The 20,362-nt window shown below is 40.6% G+C and overlaps 1 protein-coding gene across 2 annotated transcripts; it reads left to right on the top strand.

Annotated features, from left to right (window-relative positions):
* Nucleotides 1-11,203: 11,203 nt before the first annotated feature.
* On the top strand, nt 11,204-14,059 carry HJV (hemojuvelin BMP co-receptor). 2 transcript variants are annotated; one of them, XM_030869359.2, is made up of 3 exons: nt 11,204-11,300; nt 11,715-12,277; nt 12,778-14,059. In XM_030869359.2, exons 1-3 carry the CDS (start codon nt 11,204-11,206, stop codon nt 13,399-13,401), a joined length of 1,284 nt encoding a protein of 427 aa, XP_030725219.1. In that variant the 3' UTR covers nt 13,402-14,059. The 2 variants fall into 2 exon arrangements, with proteins under 2 accessions (XP_030725219.1, XP_060142923.1); XM_060286940.1 differs by lacking the exon at nt 11,204-11,300 and having other exon boundaries at nt 11,619-11,751.
* The last annotated feature ends 6,303 nt before the right edge of the window (nt 14,060-20,362 follow it).

The following is a 20,362-nucleotide window of genomic DNA, read 5'->3' on the forward strand; positions in this document are numbered from 1 at the left end:
TAAATAATGTCTTTTTAATAGTGTGCTAGTGGTCAGGACTTTGCACACACCACAAAAGAAACATGAAATATAAAAACATTTTATGGCAACATGACAGAATTTTCTACCCAAATAGTTAATATAGAGTTCCCCCTCTATAAGACCTCAAGATAGAAATTAATATAAACCCAAATAAACAAAACAACATCTATGAGGGCATATACTGTAGGGGATATTCTTCAGCAACTTGGGTATTTTTTAGAACTACTTGATGACCATAATAGAATTGCTTCAAAGAGAATGCAAAATACTCTTGGAGCAGGAAGAGCAGAATCTGTTTGCCTATGATTCTATTATTGCTTTGAGCTATGTGTTGACTGACTTACTCAAGTTTGATTTAGCAAGTGTCTACCTTGCTCTTACTGCTATCCACAATAAAGGCTCCCTGCCTAGGTGGTGACTAGGAATCTGTGCTATCACAGTAAAGAGGAGTCATGTCTTATCTATTCTAGCCTTCTAGTAAGAGGCATATATATCCCCGAGAAATTGTGGCTGAAATGTCAAGTGCTCGTACTTGAGCATTCTTCTGAGGACAGGGCCCATATCTCTCATTAGGTTTTCAAAAGGAGTTTGTAACCCAAAAAGTTCAGAACCATTAATTTATAAACTCTCAGTCCCAAGTAATCTCACACGGCCAACCTCCTAATCAGTTCAACAAGAGGAAACTTATCTTTTACTGCGTTGGCAGTCTTAGATTTTAGAAACAATTTATTTTTGGAACTCTCACCTTCATACAGGGAAATGTAAGCACCGCTTTCTTCACCTTTGCAGGAATTGATAAAAACATCAAATGTGTGGGTAAAGGTGGCACAAAGAATATGTCTTTATATAATAGCTCCAAATGAGTAAAATGGCAAAATTCCAAGCTATGAAAAAATGAATGCTTTTTTATTTAATTTAAATTTAAACTCACACTTCCAAAAATATTTGATTTACTTTTACGTTTTGGGAACGTTTTTCCCAAAAGAGATTTGAAGTGAGGTGTTTAAAGTAAACACCTCACTTGTAACCAAATACAGCAAACAGCTAACATAAAAATAGAAGATTCAAAAGCTTTAGAAAAGACAAACTATAGAGCAAAAACCTGAGCTAATATAAATACTGTAATTGAGCACTATATTTACCTCTGGATTTATGAACAGTAAAAAAGAAAAAGAAAATGAGTTATATAATTCCCATCGCTTCTTAAAAGGAAACACATCAAGCTGCCAAAAGAGGCAAACTTTTGTTTTGTTTTGTTTTGTTTTGGCTGCGTTGGGTCTTCGTTGCTGCACGCGGGCTTTCTCTAGTTGCTGCGAGTGGGGGCTACTCTTCGTTGCGCTGTGTGGGCTTCTCATTGCGGTGGCTTCTTTTGTTGTGGAGCATCGGATCTAGGGCCGCGGGCTTCAGTTGTTGCAGCACGCGGGCTCAGTAGTTGTGGCACACCGGCCCAGCTGCTCCGTGGCACGTGGGACCCTCTCGCACCAGGGATCAAACTCATGTCCCCTCGCACTGACAGGCAGATTCTCAACCACCGCGCCTCCAGGGAAGTCCCGCAAACTTTTACTACAAGGTGAATTTATCAAGTAGGCCCTTATACCCATAACAACTGAACACCATAACCATCACTGGCTTTATCTGAAATGAATTTGAAAAAGTATCTTCTGGGCTTCACTGGTGGCGCAGTGGTTGGGAGTCGGCCTGCCGATACGGGGGGCGCGGGTTCGTGCCCCAGTCCAGGAGAATCCCGCATCCGGCATGTGGCAGGGCGGCTGGGCCTGCGTGTCCGGAGCCTATGCGGCGGGAGAGACCACAGCAGTGAGAGGCCCATATACCGCAAAAAAAAAAAAAAACAACACAAAAAAAGTATCTTGTTTCCTTGTTTGTTTTTTTGTTTTGTTTTTTCATTTGACACAAAATAAAGAGGCTATCAAATGATTATCTTTTTTTTTTTAGCATACTGCTATAAGTTAAGGGTTGTAACATAGTTTAAATGAGTCAAAACACAAATTTTGTTGAACTCCTTAGGTATATAAAAGCTGGATGCCAGCCTGTCTCTATTCTTATTATTTACTAATGATAGGCCCATTCTCCGAGCCAGCATTCTAATTTGAAGATCTAGGGATTGTTCTTTCTGTTCTGCCAATACTGTCTCTCACATCCCTGTCTAAATCTGTATCTTTTCTGTTTTCCTTTTCATCCTTTAAACTCAGCCACCTTTGAACCTATAAAAGACATTATAATGCAAAGAGTATTGGCACCTGAGTCAGATAAATCTGGGCTTGAATTAGGTAAACCTTGGGCAAGATGGTCCTTTGAACTTCAGCTTCCATATCTGTAAAATGGGAATAAAATCTACCTTTCAGGGTTGTTGTAAGGATTAGAAATATTATCATGCAGATCACTCAGCATAGCATATGGCACCAGCAGATATTCAGCAATGCTATTATTTAAACTACTTTTATTATTATGGTTACCCTTGTCCAGGTTGGTCTGCTTTACTGTGTCACATGACAATTCTCCCTACCCATTTCTAAGACTACTCCCCTATTGTAAACCCAACATAATACTCTCTGCTGTGTTTCTCCTATCATTTAACCTTGTCTATACTTTCAAAGGTAGCACTACCCTCAGCCACAGCTGGGATGTTTTTTATCCTAGCACAAAGAGGACACAAATTAGTAGCTGTTATCCAGTTCATTCCACTACTTTTCCTGTTGCAGCTTCTTTACAGCTTCCTAACACTGAATGAACATGTAGTAACTTACAACTACAATATAAATGAATCCAAAGGGGTAAAGGAGAAAGGTCTGTAAATGGGATGGGAAAGATCTAAAGGACCTGAACCATGCTCCAAATCATCCTGGGGCGACAATGAGTTAGTGACCATCTTCTAGGAGAGAAGGGAAACTTTTCCTATCAAAAGCCATGGATTTAGAGAAAATAGACTAGTTTAAAGCTTTATAAGGAACAGAATCATGAGAGAAATGATCTACCTTTAAAAATAGACATTGTCAAAAGTAGTAAAAATTAGTCTCAAGAACAATATCTGAGCATCAGCAAGTCCTATAGTTTTACCTGCAAAATATATCCTAAGACTGACCACTTCTCATTGTTTCCTTGGCCACAATCATAGTTCTGAATGGCTGACCCTGCTTCCACTCTTCCCCCACTTCCAAAATCATTTTCTACAGATCAGTGAGAATTACCTGATTTTAAAATTTGGCTTATGATATTATTATGGTGTTTTGATTTATACTTTTTTTCCTCCTCTTTCTTATCTTCTTTTGAATTAATCAAGTTTTAGTCTTATTTTGTTATTTTAATTCCCCTTTTTCTCCTCTTGGTTCAGAAATAACACACTATTTTTTCCTATTATTTTGGTACCTACCCTTACAATACATACTTAAATATTCATTAATTAAAATAATTAATTAAAGCATAAATCCAATAAATCTTGACAAACAATATGACAGCTTTAATTACAATTCCTCTCCTGCTTTATGTGTTACTATTGTGTTTTTTTTACTGCCAGAAGCAGTTGTTTTTTGTTTTTGTTTTCTTTTTGATGTAATTTTATTTTATTTTTTTTTTTAACATCTTTATTGGGGTATAATTGCTTTACAATGGTGTGTCAGTTTCTGCTCCATAACAAAGTGAATCAGCTATACACATACACATGTTCCCATATCTCCTCCCTCTTACATCTCCCTCCCTCCCACCCTCCCTATCCCACCCCTCCAGGCGGTCACAAAGCACCGAGCCAATATCCCTGTGCCATGCGGCTGCTTTCCACCAGCTATCTACCTTACGTTTGCTAGTGTATATATGTCCATGCCTCTCTCCCGCCCTGTCACAGCTCACCCTTCCCCCTTCCCATATCCTCAAGTCCGTTCTCCAGTAGGTCTGTGTCTTTATTCCTGCCTTACCCCTAGGCTCTTCATGACATTTTTTTTTCTTAAATTCCATATATATGTGTTAGCATAACGGTATTTGTCTTTTTCTTTCTGACTTACTTCACTCTGTATGACAGACTCTAGGTCTATCCACCTCATTACAAATAGCTCAATTTCGGTTTTTTTTATGGCTGAGTAATTTTCCATTGTATATATGTGCCACATCTTCTTTATCCATTCATCCAATGATGGGCACTTAGGTTGTTTCCATCTCCGGGCTATTGTAAATAGAGCTGCAATGAACATTTTGGTACATGACTCTTCTTGAATTTTGGTTTTCTCAGGGTATATGCCCAGTAGTGGGATTGCTGGGTCATATGGTAGTTCTATTTGTAGTTTTTTAAGGAACCTCCATACTGTTCTACATAGTGGCTGAACCAATTCACATTCCCACCAGCAGTGCAAGAGTGTTCCCTTTTCTCCACACCCTCTCCAGCATTTATTGTTTCTAGATTTTTTGATGATGGCCATTCTGACTGGTGTGAGATGATATCTCATTGTAGTTTTGATTTGCATTTCTCTAATGATTAATGATGTTGAGCATTCTTTCATGTGTTTGTTGGCAGTCTGTATATCTTCTTTGGAGAAATGTCTATTTAGGTCTTCTGCCCATTTTTGGATTGGGTTGTTTGTTTTTTTGTTATTGAGCTGCATGAGCTGCTTGTAAATTTTGGAGATTAATCCTTTGTCAGTTGCTTCATTTGCCAATATTTTCTCCCATTCTGAGGGTTGTCTTTTGGTCTTGTTTATGGTTTCCTTTGCTGTGCAAAAGCTTTGAAGTTTCATTAGTTCCCATTTGTTTATTTTTGTTTTTATTTCCATTTCTCTAGGAGGTGGGTCAGAAAGGATCTTGCTGTGATTTATGTCATAGAGTGTTCTGCCTATGTTTTCCTCTAAGAGTTTGATAGTTTCTGGCCTTACATTTAGGTCTTTAATCCATTTTGAGCTTATTTTTGTGTATGGTGTTAGGGAGTGATCTAATCTCATACTTTTACATGTACCTGTCCAGTTTTCCCAGCACCACTTATTGAAGAGGCTGTCCTTTCTCCACTGTACATTCCTGCCACCTTTATCAAAGATAAGGTGTCCATATGTGTGTGGGTTTATCTCTGGGCTTTCTATCCTGTTCCACTGATCTATATTTCTGTTTTTGTGCCAGTACCATACTGTCTTGATTACTGTAGCTTTGTAGTATAGTCTGAAGTCAGGGAGCCTGATTCCTCCAGCTCCGTTTTTCGTTCTCAAGATTGCTTTGGCTATTCGGGGTCTTTTGTGTTTCCATACAAATTGTGAAATTTTTTGTTCTAGTTCTGTGAAAAATGCCAGTGGTAGTTTGATAGGGATTGCATTGAATCTATAGATTGCTTTGGGTAGTAGAGTCATTTTCACAATGTTGATTCTTCCAATCCACGAACATGGTATATCTCTCCATCTATTTGTATCATCTTTAATTTCTTTCATCAGTGTCTTATAATTTTCTGCATACAGGTCTTTTGTCTCCTTAGGTAGGTTTATTCCTAGATATTTTATTCTTTTTGTTGCAGTGGTAAATGGGAGTGTTTTCTTGATTTCACTTTCAGATTTTTCATCATTAGTATATAGGAATGCCAGAGATTTCTGTGCATTAATTTTGTATCCTGCTACTTTACCAAATTCATTGATTAGCTCTAGTAGTTTTCTGGTAGCATCTTTAGGATTCTCTATGTATAGTATCATGTCATCTGCAAACAGTGACAGCTTTACTTCTTCTTTTCCGATTTGGATTCCTTTTATTTCCTTTTCTTCTCTGATTGCTGTGGCTAAAACTTCCAAAACTATGTTGAATAAGAGTGGTGAGAGTGGGCAACCTTGTCTTGTTCCTGATCTTAGTGGAAATGCTTTCAGTTTTTCACCATTGAGGATGATGTTGGCTGTGGGCTTGTCATATATGGCCTTTATTATGTTGAGGAAAGTTCCCTCTATGCCTACTTTCAGAAGCAGTTGTTTTTTAAATGCAGTAATTATTATTTAGATTTAGCCACACATTTCTTGGTTTACCAGTTCTTCTCCCATCTAATCCATCTTCTTTGCTCAAATCATCCTTTCTGTAGTAAATCTTTTTAACAGTTTTTTTTTTTAATAGTTCTTTTGACAAGGATATATTAGTGGTAAATTCCTTCAGGTTTCAATTTGTTTGAAATGTTTTACTTATTTTTGATTCTGGAATAATATTTTAGCTGAGTATAGAAGTCAAGGTTGGCAATTATTATCTCTCAGCTTATCGGACCCACATTGCAACTTTGTTTGGAATAAAACAGAGACAAGACCACTCTGCAATTACAAAAATGTGCAAACATCCCCTCTTAACATGCATATTTGCTACTTTTTGTTGTTGTTTTAACCAATTTTAGCTCCAATCCCTCTTTAATCCTTCCATCTCCTAGATAAAAATTTATATACCCAACCATTGAAATATCCCTGCTTCTTGACAATATTCAGTGCAGAATTGGCCCTTATTATTCTAAACTCTAGTTGAGAATCATCCAACAGCAGCCCAGTCTCTACAAGAGGCTCCTCCTAACTTCCCCTTACTGAACTGATCCCATAGTCCCACTGCAGCATTCTCTTCCTTGCTGCAGCAAGAAACCCAATTTTTTTTTTTTTTTTTTGCATTACGCGGGCCTCTCACTGTTGTGGCCTCTCCCGTTGCGGAGCACAGGCTCCGGACGCGAAAGCTCAGCGGCCACGGCTCACGGGCCTAGCCTCTCAGCGTCATGTGGGATCTTTCCGGACCGGGGCACGAACCCATATCCCCTGCATCGGTAGGGGGACTCTCAACCACTGCGCCACCAAGGAAGCCCAAGAAACCCAATTTTTTTGACTTCAGGTTTGCTCCCAGTGGTCTTTGGTCAATGGGCTTTGACAAGGATGTTGGTAAAAATTCTCCAATAATCTCACAGGGCCCACAGATGACTTCTGACTTTAAAATTTTATTATGGAAAATTTCAAACATTTACAAAAAGAAAGAGACTAGTATAACAAATCCCTGTGTATCCATCGCCCAGTTTTAACAATGATCACTTCATGTTTCAATCTTATTTTACCCCCACCCACTTCTCCCCCATCTTGGATTATTTGGAAGCAAACCCCAGCTATCATATCTTTTCACCTGCAACTATTTCAAGATGTATCGCTAAAAGATAAGCACTTTTAAAAAAATGTATCACATCAACAACTTTAATAATAATTCCTTATAAATCATTAAGTATCCAGTAAGTGTTCATCAACATTCAAGTTTCTCCAAATATCTCATAATATTTTTTCTTGAATTAGAATACAATAAAGTCCATACTCTGCAACTGCTTGATGTCTCTTAATTCTCTTTTAGGCTATAGGTTTCCCCTCCATCTTCGTCTTTTTTCTTTTTTCCCCCCAATTTATTTGTTGAAGAGCCCAGGTCATTTGTTCTGAAGAGTATGCCCATAGTCTGGATTTGCACCTCTGAGGTATCATTTTATGTCTCCTGTATTCCTTCTAAATAAGTAGTAAGCTAACTACCGGTTGATCAGATTCAGACCGAAGGGGTGGTTTTTTTTTTTGCAGGACTACTTCATAGGTGGAATTGTGTACTCCACCTATGATCAGAAGGACATGCTTGTCTCTCCTTTTGTGATGGATAACAGCTATCATTGATCATTGACTAGATACATTAATTCATTAGGAGTTACAAAATGCTGATATTATAAAATGTCATTCCTTCTTCACTCATTTGCTAGAAAACTTCTATAAAGAGAAAATTTCCCCTCATCTTGTGTTCCCACAGAAAAAATAGGATAAATGCTTACTGCTTTCCAGTTTCAACATAATGAATTAGTTGTTCCCCTAGCATTCTCCAACAATGACCAATGAGTTTGTATGTTTAAGAATCACTGTAAACTCATAGATTTAAACAAACCTGATATGTTTAGATCCACTGCATATAGTATCCATTTTGACACTCAAATTGTCCCATCTTTGGCCAGTGGGTACTGTTCTAGTTGCTTCTGAGTCCTTTTGATAGAATTCTAACCGTTTTTGAAAACTTCCTTGCTTATCTTGGACAATTCCTGCCCCATACCTGAAATTAGCCATTTCTCTAAGGAGTTCCTTTTAGTGTGAAATGGTATTGAGATAGCTCAGATTGGACACCAGGGGTGTTCATTGCTACTGGCTTATTGTTTCTAGGCCTTTTCAGGATAAAGTTAGAATATGTTTCAGGATAAAATACACCATGAGCTCTGTATAACTATGAGTATATACCATGTATAAGAGTATAACTATGAGTTATACTTCCAATTTAAATTCAGAATATAGAATTTTTACTTAACTTCATCCATCATAAATCTGTATCTCTTTATTCTACATCAAAAATCCTGGTTCACAAAGACACTAACATTATTACTCATTTGTTTTATCCCACAATACACCCACAATACTTTCAAAATAACAATACCAACACTACCACCAACAATATGACTACCTAAAATGTTTTTGCACTTCTTTTTGTCCTTAGAGCATATCCCACTTGGGATGTCATAGTCAAATTATTGTGTTTTAAAATCATTTGGATAGTTTGGTTGTGGTCACTTTACATTTTTATAATAAAAGTCTTTGTGATATGGCTTCATGTGGTGGAGAGAAAATTTTTCAGATCTATATGTATAAAAAAGAGAAGAGTACTCTGTGGACTTCTAAATTCTGAATTAAATGTAGAGTAACTTAAGATGCTTTAATGACAGTATTTGGAATCAGTCCTTCTGTTAATTTCACTTGGCAAGTACTAAGAGATGATGATCCCTGGTGCCTATGGCTGCAAAAATACAACATGGCTAAATTCCTTGGTTGCAATATCTTAAAAGGTCACTAGATTATGCTACTTCACAAAAGTATCTTTCTGAATCTCTTTTTCTCTCAGTTTATCTCTCCAAGTTCTTCTTCCCTGTGGATTACTAACCTTCAAAAAATTCTGTCCCCATTCCTTCTTCTTCTCTTTGCCTTTGCTAGCTTCCTCCCCAGAAACTCAGGAGCTTATATGTTTGTGTGTATACTTGGGAAGAGGAATTGCTACATAAACTAGGGAGTGAGAATGGAGGAGGTAGGGGGATAGACAGCTGCAAGGATCTGAGCTGGTAGACTGAAACAAACCCTCATCCTAAACAACTCAGAGCTCAGATTTCTTCTTTAGACAGCTGGCTTTTCTAGTCTCGAAATCTCTACAAAAATGGGGGAGGGGCTGTGAACTACCTCTGCTATGCACCTTATTTAAAGTCAGCTACCTCCTAGATATGTTCTGTAGAAACTAAACGCAATATTCAGTACAGCAGGGATGAAGGTGGTGAATGAAATGCATACAGTTGTCCACTCTAATTTTTAAAGGCCAGGAGCTCATTACTGACAATGCTGAAGGGCTGCCTGCAGTAGGCAGTGACTAGAATCATATAAGCTCGAACTGGATATCTGACTTGCTTGTCATATTTCTGTCCTCCCACCCGCACTTGGCACCCTATACTCCATATTGTTTCTAATCCTACCCTCCCCACTCCCCCCACTCCAACACCCTACCCCCACCAATGCTCCTGGAATCTTGGACTTCGCTATTTTTAAAACAGTCAACTCAGTAGCCACCTCCCTCCCCTGCTCAGCTGTCCAGTACTCCAGCCAGCCATATACTCCCCCTTCCCCCACACCAGATCTTCTCTGGTTCCCTGACCTCAGTGAGATTGCAGCCGGTCTGGGGACCTAGGGGAGACATGGAGAAAGAGACGGGGGATCCCCTGGCTGGAGCTGACTGACAGTAGACAGTCATGGCTGAAGAATTGGATATCAGACTAATGTTTGACCTCTGGAAACAGTAAGTCAAAATGAAACTGCAATTCCTCTAATAAGCTTTTGGAGTTAGAATTGAAGTTAGAATTTCATAAAATTACAAAATCTACTTGGATGTCTCTGGTCCAAAAGCTAGGATCTCTCCCATACCAAGGTGCCCCAATCTCCATTTCTCCTTCTGTCTTATTTCTTTCTGGCCTCTGGCCATTAGAAATTTAAACCTCCGTCTCTCCTCTGAGAGTCAGCTCTCTTCTTATCTTGTTACCTCAAGACTTCTGATGAAGTCTCCTTTAATATGTGTCCCACATTTCCTATTCTGTGGTTTTCTCACCAAGGCCAAATTTAGCCTGAGATGATTAGCCACTGATACTCTTCTACCCTGCTCCTACACAGCAGTGCCCAAGGCTGGGGGTTACTCCTCATTGTAAATGATTTCTCCCCACAACTCTAGTCCCATCATCCTGTTCTTCCTCCTGCATGACTCTCCCTCAATCGTATCCTTATCCCAGGAGAGGGTAGTTTGGCAAAAGGGAGTTAGCCCCTCCCCAAGCTCTGTTCTCATCAAAAGATTGAGAACTTCTAAACTTGCAAGGTAAGGTTAATGGAAAGAGTGGTTCTTCAGTGAGGTTTGGAAAAATACAAGAAGAAATGTTGACTTACAAACAAATATTTATTTGCATGCTTGGCTTGCATCCCATTATCCCCTGAGAGAGAGGGATTATAATTTTTGCTCTCTAGAGTAGATGAAAGAGACTGGTTCCCCTTTCATTTGAATACTGACGTTCCAGAGAACAGGGATGGTTATACCACCCTTACCCCTTCTCGCTGAAAATTCTGACACAAAGGAGGAAAATAAATGAATGACCTCTGGAGGGTGTCCCCTCCTGATAGGGAAGGGCAAATAAGAGGTATGTTTCTGAAGCATTTTCAGATCCTAATTCTGTTGGGGAGCCCACTAGTATGATTGAGATCTGATCTATCCACATGATTCCTCCTTTTTTGACATTTCTGCTGTTTGGTAGCTCAGAATGGGGCAATACAGTGGACTCTGCCCCCCTGAGTTCACTCAACCTTTCTTCCACCCCCACCTAGGGGTATTGCATAAGGGACCTGAAAGTGGCCACAAGAGCAGGGCACAGAGGCTTAACAGCCTCGCTTTTAGTTCAGGGAGCCCCATTCTCCCCAAACTCCAGTCTGCTCATCTTTTTCCTGATCTCCCGAGATCCTCTTCACACGATTCTGAACAATCTTCAACTCTTCTCTTTCCCCATGCCCAGCCAAATCTCTTTTTTCAGTCCCTTACAGGACGTCCGGTCAAAATTCACTAGGTAGGAGGGTCACCAGCTGGAAAGAACCGGAACCTGGGGGGACCTGGCTGGATAGGTATGGGGGATCCAGGCCAGTCCCCTAGTCCCTGGTGCCCCCATGGCAGTCCCCCAACTCTAAGCATTCTCACTCTCCTGCTGCTCCTCTGTGGACATGGTAAGGAAGGGTTAGATAAGGGTTTGGGGAATCTAGGGGGTAGGCTGCTATGTAAGGGTGGGCATGTGAGCTTGGGTGAGTGAGAAGAGATGGGTGCTGAGGAATTCCAGTCACTCGCCCCACTCTCAGATAGGTATATTTTATTCTCCATTCAACTTGGGGAAGGGCACTGGGAAAGCCCTTGATCCACAGGGAGAATAGATCTAGCAGGGCTTACACATGTTTAGCAAGATTGAAAGAGGACAAGACTAGAAAGCTGGGGGGCTGGGGGCTCGCGGCTGCGCACTGGGAACTGTGGAAGGCTCTCAGTTGGGTTTTAGGACCGGCTGGAATCCCCTGATGAGGTTTGGGAGAGTTATGGTTGAGCGGGGATCTGGGGACCATCTCACAATCCTCTCTCCCTTCCGTCCTCAGCTCATTCTCAGTGCAAGATCCTCCGCTGCAATGCTGAGTATGTATCTTCCACTCTGAGCCTTAGAGGTGGGGGTTCACCAGGAGCCCTTCGAGGAGGAGGCCGGGGTGGAGGGGTGGGCTCCAGCGGCCTCTGCCGAGCCCTCCGCTCCTACGCGCTCTGCACTCGGCGCACGGCCCGCACCTGCCGCGGGGACCTCGCCTTCCATTCTGCTGTGCACGGCATCGAAGACCTGATGATCCAGCACAACTGCTCCCGCCAGGGCCCCACGGCCCCTCCCCCACCCCGGGGCCCAGCCCTTCCAGGCGCAGGCCCGGTGCGCTCCTCTGGTCCCCCAGCCCCGGACCCCTGTGACTATGAAGGCCGGTTTTTCCGGCTGAACGGTCAGCCCCCAGGCTTCTTGCATTGCGCCTCCTTCGGGGACCCTCACGTGCGCAGCTTCCATCACCACTTTCACACGTGCCGTGTCCAAGGAGCTTGGCCCTTGCTGGATAATGACTTCCTTTTTGTCCAGGCCACCAGCTCCCCCGTGGCATCGGGGGCCAACGCCACCACCACCCGGAAGGTCAGGGACTCAATTGCTCCTCCAGATCCTCCCAGGGTCACCTCAGGGTACCACTCCCATGCCGTTCCCACTATTTCTCAGCAATGCTCCCTATTCCCTTTCCTCCTCAACCGCTCTCACATCTTGAATCACTCCCTCCTACCAAACACTCGCTCCTGTAAATCACTTTCCCTCAGTGGGAATTTCATGCCAATGCAGAAAACACTGAAGAGAAATTTGGAAAGAGGAAAGTTGAGGAGCCCTGGGTTGAGGAGTTACAGAAAGGAAACTTTTCCTTCTCCTGTGGGAGTTTCCGAGGTTGAGACCAAATAAGAAAGAGAGGGGTTGAGCAGGGATAAAGCAATATTGGAACATAAAGAAGGGATCAAGGAGTGAGAACCATGATAAGCCTTTCATCTCTGCTGGGATCAGATCCCTGACTATGTAATGAGGCCTGACTGGTGGAAGCGGGTAGGATGCACTGAGCCCAAAATAAACTGTTTTCCCTCTTGCCCTCACAGCTCACCATTATATTTAAGAACATGCAGGAATGCATTGATCAGAAGGTCTACCAGGCTGAGGTGGACAATCTTCCCGCAGCCTTTGAAGATGGTTCTATCAATGGAGGTGACCGACCTGGGGGCTCAAGTTTATCCATTCGAACTGCTAACCCTGGGAGCCATGTGGAGATCCGAGCTGCCTACATTGGCACAACTATAATCATTCGGCAGACAGCTGGGCAGCTCTCCTTCTCCATCAAAGTAGCAGAGGATGTGGCCAGGGCCTTCTCAGCTGAGCAGGACTTGCAGCTCTGCGTTGGGGGATGCCCTCCAAGTCAGCGACTCTCACGCTCAGAGCGCAGTCGTCGGGGAGCTATAACCATTGATACTGCCAGACAGCTGTGCAAGGAAGGGCTGCCAGTTGAAGACGCTTACTTCCATTCCTGTGTCTTTGATGTTTTAATCTCTGGTGACCCCAACTTTACTGTGGCAGCGCAGGCAGCTCTGGAGGACGCCCGAGCCTTCCTGCCGGACTTGGAAAAACTGCACCTCTTCCCCTCGGATGCTGGGGTTCCTCTTTCCTCAGCAACCCTCCTAGCCCCACTCCTCTCTGGGGTCTTTGTTCTGTGGCTTTGCATTCAATAACTAGGCCAGCAATCTCATGACTGGTTTAGAAGTGATTTGTGGATAGAGATTGGCAAGGAAGAACGTAAAGAATCACTGAAGGAAATAGTGGGGACTAAGAGACACGTGAAACAATGACATTTATCCAGAGTGAGAGAGGCTGCAGTCCAGGGTTGAAATGATCACAGAGGGAGGATTCTGTGCAAGGTTTCTGCATTCCAGACCTCAGTAGGGGCTCTTCACTAATTTTCCCAGTCTTGTTTATAGTAAGCAAATTGTTCCAGTCCATCTACTCCTGAGATCACCCCTACAAGCTTAGAGGTTATGGGGTCCTGACCATCAGTAGAAAACTTAAGCGTTCAGACTTTTAATAGAGAAGAACTGAAAGAGAAAGAGGTGATCATTACCCATCAGAAACTCAAAATCTAATGATATTTTCTCTTGGAAGGTGGAAAGAGGAGGAAATGATAAGGAGAAGAGTCTATTCGATAAGAATATGTGGGTAAGATGTGTTCTGCTTTCTTGGTTCAGAGATGAAGTGGGGGTTGTCTGGATTTTTGGTGAAGGGAATCTCTGTCTTTGGAGAATAGCACAGATAGGAAAGAAGCTATCATCCCCACCCCTAACTAATCTGTTATTAAAGTTATGAATTCTTCACATTTATTGCCTATGTTGAATCTCTTTACAGACGCTTAAGATGGCATAAAGACAATGTGTTCACTCCACTGAAAGAGGGCTCAGAAGTATCAGATATTGTTTCTGCCCTCAGGAAGTTTACAGGCTATTAGGGAGACAAAACTGATTCACGTGAAGGAGTGATGAGAGTGTAATTATTCACTAAATTCTATGGTACTATGAATCCAAATGGGAAGATGGTTGATGAGAACTCAAGATATAATAAGAGGTAGTAGAGGAGATGGGATTTGAAGTGATCTTTGAAGATCGGGTAGGATTTGAATTAAGAACCTTCTGGGCAATGGACACCATCTGGATTTATACATAGATTCATGATTCAGTGAGGAAATCAGCAAAACTCAAATGAAGTAGACAAGAAGTAACGGGATAGAAGGGTAGATGGACAGAGGAGAGATTATGAAGTGCCTTGAAAGTGGGGCCAAAGAGTTTAAATTCAATTAACAGCTAACATTTATTGAGAGCTTAAAACTTGCCAGGTAATGTTCTAAACACTTTTCTGGTTTTTTTTCAGCCATGCGGCATGGCTTAGTTCCCCAACCAGGGATTGGACCTGGGCCCGTGGCAGTGAAAGCGCCAAGTCTTAACCACTGGACCACCAGTGGTTCCCTAAACACTTTAAAATTATTAATTCATTTAATCCTCACAACTCTCTAAGGAAGGTAATATTCTTATCTCTATTTTTATACAAGGAAACTGAGGTACAGGAAGATTAAGCAACTTGCCCACAGTAATACAGCTAATAAATGGTAGAACTAGAGACTGAACCCAGGCAATTTGGCTCCAGAGACCTAACGAACTCTAAACCACAAAACTATGCTGTCAAGGAAACAGCCATTAAAGATTTTGGTTGTGGAACTTGGCAGGGAAGGGGAGCTGCAGGCAGTGGCTGCCACCACAAAAACTATTCTTTTCTTCTATCATATGAAACCCAAAAGGGAGAGCTGGAAAAGGGTGGGAAAGGCCCCAAATTGAAGGAATCTAGTTTGTAGAAGAAAAGACTGAAAATAGAAGCTGTTCTAGTTCAGGATGTTCGAAAGTAACAGTTCTGTTCTGAACAAAACTATGAAGGAGAGAACATTAACATTCAGTGTTGTCCCCCTGCTTCTGGTCTCAGTCTCCCCTTTAGGCACTCCATTATCTAGGGCCTGCCCTCCCTAACATAATTGTGTATTCACCCTGTCTCCTCCCTCTTCTCTCAGTCTCACCCACCTGACCAAACTCCCCCAGGATACACATACACACCAGCCATTGCTTACCAGACAGGGGGTCCTATCTGGGCTGCCATTTCAAAATTCTTTTGCAATTCTTCATCCTCTATTCCGGTCTCTCCACCTTCTCTAAGGACCATAGCCACTCTGCCATTCCCACAAAGCACAGTCTCTATAATTTTTTTCTATTTTGTTTTGGCCACGCCACGAGGCATGTGGGGTCTTAGTTCCCTGACCAGGGATGGCACCCACGCCCCCAGCAGTGGAAGCAGGAGTCTTAACCACTGGACCGCCAGGGAAGTCCCTATATGACCTTTAGCTAATCTAGAAAACAATCTGTTTTAATGGAAGAAAATTGGAGGAAACACATCCATTGCTGTCTTCACTTACAGATAACTTAGGCATTTTAACTCAAAACATCTTTTTTAGAAACTGCTCCTTATATTGGTTCTCTTAACTCAAAAGAGTACGTAACTTTGTCCCTCAGGTGTGGGAATTTCAAGTAAGTTAAGAAGAATTGCATAGCGAATTGGTGAGTGAGATTCTCTTATGGCACCTGTCATGCAACACTGCTTCCTTTGCCCAAACTTAGGTTAACCCTATTACCAATGGAGTATTTAAAAATGGGTAGCTCAAAATAAGCACATGAAAAGATGCTCAACATCATTACTCATTATGGAAATGCAAATCAAATTTTAAAAAAACAATAAGAAAACACTACACACCCATCAGAATGGCTAAAATTTAAAAGATTGACCATATCAAGTGTTGACAAATTGTGAAGCTCTCACATGCTACTGGTGGGAATGTAAAATAGTACAACTACTTTGTGAAATGGTTTGGCAGTTTTTTTTAAAGCATATACTTACCTTACAATCTAAACATTCCACTTCTAAGTATTGAAAGAAGAGAAATGATAACATGTGTCTGCACAATGACTTGCATACAATATCACTCAGCAATAAAATGAAATAAACTACTGATACACACAACAATATGAATTTCAAAATAAGAATGGAAGTGAAAGAAGCCAAACAACCACAAAAAAGACTACATACTGTATACTTCCATTTATATAAAATTATAGAAAGTGTAAACTAATATATAGTGACAGGAAAAAGATCAATGGTTGCCTGGCGATGGTCAGGGGGAGGGAGGGAGGGATGGTTTACAAAGACACATGAAGAAATTTTTTGGAGTAACATGTTCATTATCTTGATTGTGGCAGTGATTTCATTTCAAAAGCCATGAAAATATACACTTCAAATATGTGCAGTTCATCAAACATCCAGTATACCCATTAAATATGTAATTTAAAAAAATAGGTAGCCTGCATTTCCCTCTTCCTTTGGTGGATCAGTCAAAGGCTTAGAATGACCACAGTATAAAAAGGAAGATTAGAACAGAATTTCCTTCTTCTAGGAAAACACAGAAAAGAGGAGGATGATGGGAAAAGAGGAGGATGATGGGGAAAGGAAAGAGAATATTTAAATATTGTACACTCTCTCTTCTACTCCTATCACAAGGACCATATTCCTTCCTCCAGATTGTCTTTCTCCAGGTCAGAGATCACAGAAAGGACATTTTCTGGTTTAAAAACATCAACCCTGTGCCTCAGTTTTGTCTTTCCACTTCATTTCACAGTCAGCAGATAGTACTGATGACTAAAAAGAATTACCCAGTGGGGATGGAGCAAACCTTCAGGAAAAAGAAAATTAATTTCTTAGATTATCTGATCTGACCATTTGAGAGAAAATATTAATAAGTATTTGACAGAATTGGCATTTCAGACATAAACTGAGGATAGGTGCATAATAAACTAAATAAATTGCTTAAATAATTATAACTTCATAACAAACAAAGGGTTGTTCAGGACACAAAACAATCAAAATACACTACTTAGCTCCACAATTGATGCTATTTACACAATGATGATAATGTAAACAATGACTACTGATTTGGCCCAAACCGTTATATAACTCTATAAGGAGGATGAGGTAGGAGGAACAGGAAGGTAGGGATACAATGTGATGTAAGATGCTTAAAATTTCAAATACTATAACAAAAAAAGAGCGGATATGTCTAATATTTCTAAATTAAGAAACAAAAGAAGAAACATATAATTTAGAAATATGAAGTAAATACCAGATGAAAAAGCTGAAATAATTGAAAGAGACTATCTCAGTGGAGTGAACTGAGGACTGCTGGGTTTTTGCATAAGCATCAAATATTATGTGATTTTTAACTACATTATGTTACATTATTTTGATTTTAAAAAGAGAGGGCATTTCCACCTTGGCCAGTCCTGAGCATTTCCCCTTAGCTTCTTATACTTGTGGATACCTCAACCATTTCTCAGGTCTACCCAACCCCCTTCTTACCCACTTCACTCCACCTTGTATACTTCATGGCAAGTTCCTTCCCACATTTCTTCTCAAGGAAACAGATAATTTCCATGGTCCAGTAATTACACGTTCTCAAAATCAGTGCCAAGAAACTGCACCAGCACTAAGGAAAGGAAGGAAGATAGAACATTAGAAAATAATAGGCCTTCCTCAATTTTTCTGCCTACTCCCACACCAAATTATTCATCATCCTCCTAATAGTTAATAAGAAGAAATGTTACATATGTTTTCTGAGGTAAAATTTGTGTGTGAATGGAGGGTGGGCTTTGAGAAAGTGAAAGAGAAATCAGGAAAGATAACTGGATTCTGCCTCCACTGCAGGGCTATTATGGAATCATTCTTTGCTACTGGTTCAATATTTTTAATATCAAAGGTTTTGTGTAATTGGTCTTTGACACAGCATTTCTACTTCTACCTATGAGGAACTAGTTAAGCTGGATTTTTTAAAAATATTAATCAGTCTCTTCATCCTGCCCTCCAACCCTGCCTCACCCCAGTGAAGAATCGAAAGGTCCTTTGCTGAAACTGTAGCACCTGGAACAGAAAATGTTCTGCCACGGTTTAATTTTCTCTTTATGGAGATCACTGTCCTGCATCTACCACGACCAAGCCTGGGGAGAATACCATCAGTGCTGGAGAAGAAGCCAAAACCAGAAGGATGAGCAATGGGATGGGCTAAATATGCTACATATTAGCTGATCAGGCTAAAATAATCCTCTACGGAGTGACTTTTACCCTTACCTAGAATTTTTGAAGCACCGAAACTATGCCAGGCCATAAGACAACATGGTTCCTATCTTTGGGAAACTCAGTTTAGTGGGAAGGAACAGACAAATAAACAGATAAATGATCAATATTCATAATATATATAAGTATGTCCAATATGCTGTTAGGAATACAAAGAAAGTGAAAATTAAATCTGCTTGTAGAAATCAGAGAAATCGTTACAAAGGAGATGACTTTTTTTTTTTAAAGGATAAGAGATGCTCTAGTGGAAAGATTTTTGAGCCATAAATTAGATGAATTTTGTCCTAATTGCATGAAGTTAAAGTCACTTGAGCTCTCTACATTGCAATATTCCTTTCTACAAAATATCTGCCTGCCTATCTAGTGACAATCTAATGCTTGTGCAATTGCTTTATAATGCACATGTATATTTAGCTCTATGTACATTTGTAAAATGCTATTAACATAGAAAGTACTCTTAAATGGATAAAAAACAGAAAACTGTTTTCATATGTAATTTCTTCCTCTCAGTCACGAACATCATATTCCCTCCTCTGCTCCTTTCTCAGGATCAAAGAATCATCTGCGTCACTCAGGGGAGTGGTCTGGGTCAAGTTTCAGGTCTCAGAAAAGCTTCTGTATGGACTAAGGATCTCAATAGTACTTTAATTTATCCACTGGGTGGCAGGGCTGAGCCAACTGGATTACTGAATTGTGTAAGAAAGAATTTCTCAGAAAAGGGGAAGTTGGTTTAAGCACAAAATGTCCCATCTCTCTCATGTTTATAAACATCAACACAGTCCAAATTTCCCTCATAGAGAAATAAACCATCACCCCTCACCACTTCACCACCCTCACCACCCTTGCTCTATACATAATTGGGCCACAGGCCTTGAGGAGGGACTGGTTATGTTCAAGTATAGCAGAAGGAACTGAGATTGAGGTTTCTTATTGTTGATAAGAAACTATACTAGGTTCTGAATTAGTAACATATTCTACTCCAGAGACATATCCCAGTCTACCAATGCAGTTTATACTTAATAACATATTTTCTCTATGAAATGTACTCTGCTAGATGCTATGAAGAATAAAAAAATTAAAAAGACACAGATCCTGCTCTCTAGGAATTCATTACCTAGGAGAGAAAAGAAACTTTACATGTAAGTTCCATATGAGAAATATAAACAATGTGGAATGGAGTATTCAAAGAGAATGAAATCCTATCTGGTTACAAGGTGAGAGATGAGGGGATTTGGGAATCAGGAAAGGTTTCATACAGGAAAAGTCATTTGGCTGTCTACTGAAGAGTGGGTAGGATTTCAAAAAGTAGAGATGGGGAGGAAAGTCAGGCATTCCAGGCAGAGAGAAAAGCATAAACAAATGCGGAGAACGATATATTAGAGGAATACTGAGTACTCAGGTTTGGCTGATGTGTAGGGTACATTTCTGAGGAAGTAGAGAGAAATGAGACTGGAAAGTTTTGTTTAGGTCAATTTGTGAAGGCTTTAAATACCAGGTTGAAGCATTTGAATTTGATTCAGTAAGTGGTGGGTTTTGGAGCATCACAGGAACAGATAGGAACTCAATTGTGTTAGATTAAACTAGTCATGGTCTATAGATTATAGCAGAAAGATCAGCTAAAAGCTATTAAAATAATCTAGGCAAAAGTAACAAGGACATGAACCAGAGTGAATGCAGTGGAGTAAGAAATAAGAAATTCTAGAAACACTGGAAAGATGGCCTCTTCAGAATTGGGCAGTTGATTGAACATGGGGAATGTCAGAGAGGAAGGAATTGAAGACAATTTCAGGACTTTATGCCTTGATAACCAGGGGAATAGATAATGGTCCCATTAAAAGAAACAAGGGTAAGAACTGAGGTTGAGCACGAGGGAAGATTATGAGCTCCATACTAGACAAGCTGAATTTGAGATGCCAACTGGAAATC

The sequence above is a fragment of the Globicephala melas genome, chromosome 1 (genome assembly GCF_963455315.2).
Source record: "Globicephala melas chromosome 1, mGloMel1.2, whole genome shotgun sequence".
Classification (NCBI taxonomy): domain Eukaryota; kingdom Metazoa; phylum Chordata; class Mammalia; order Artiodactyla; family Delphinidae; genus Globicephala; species Globicephala melas.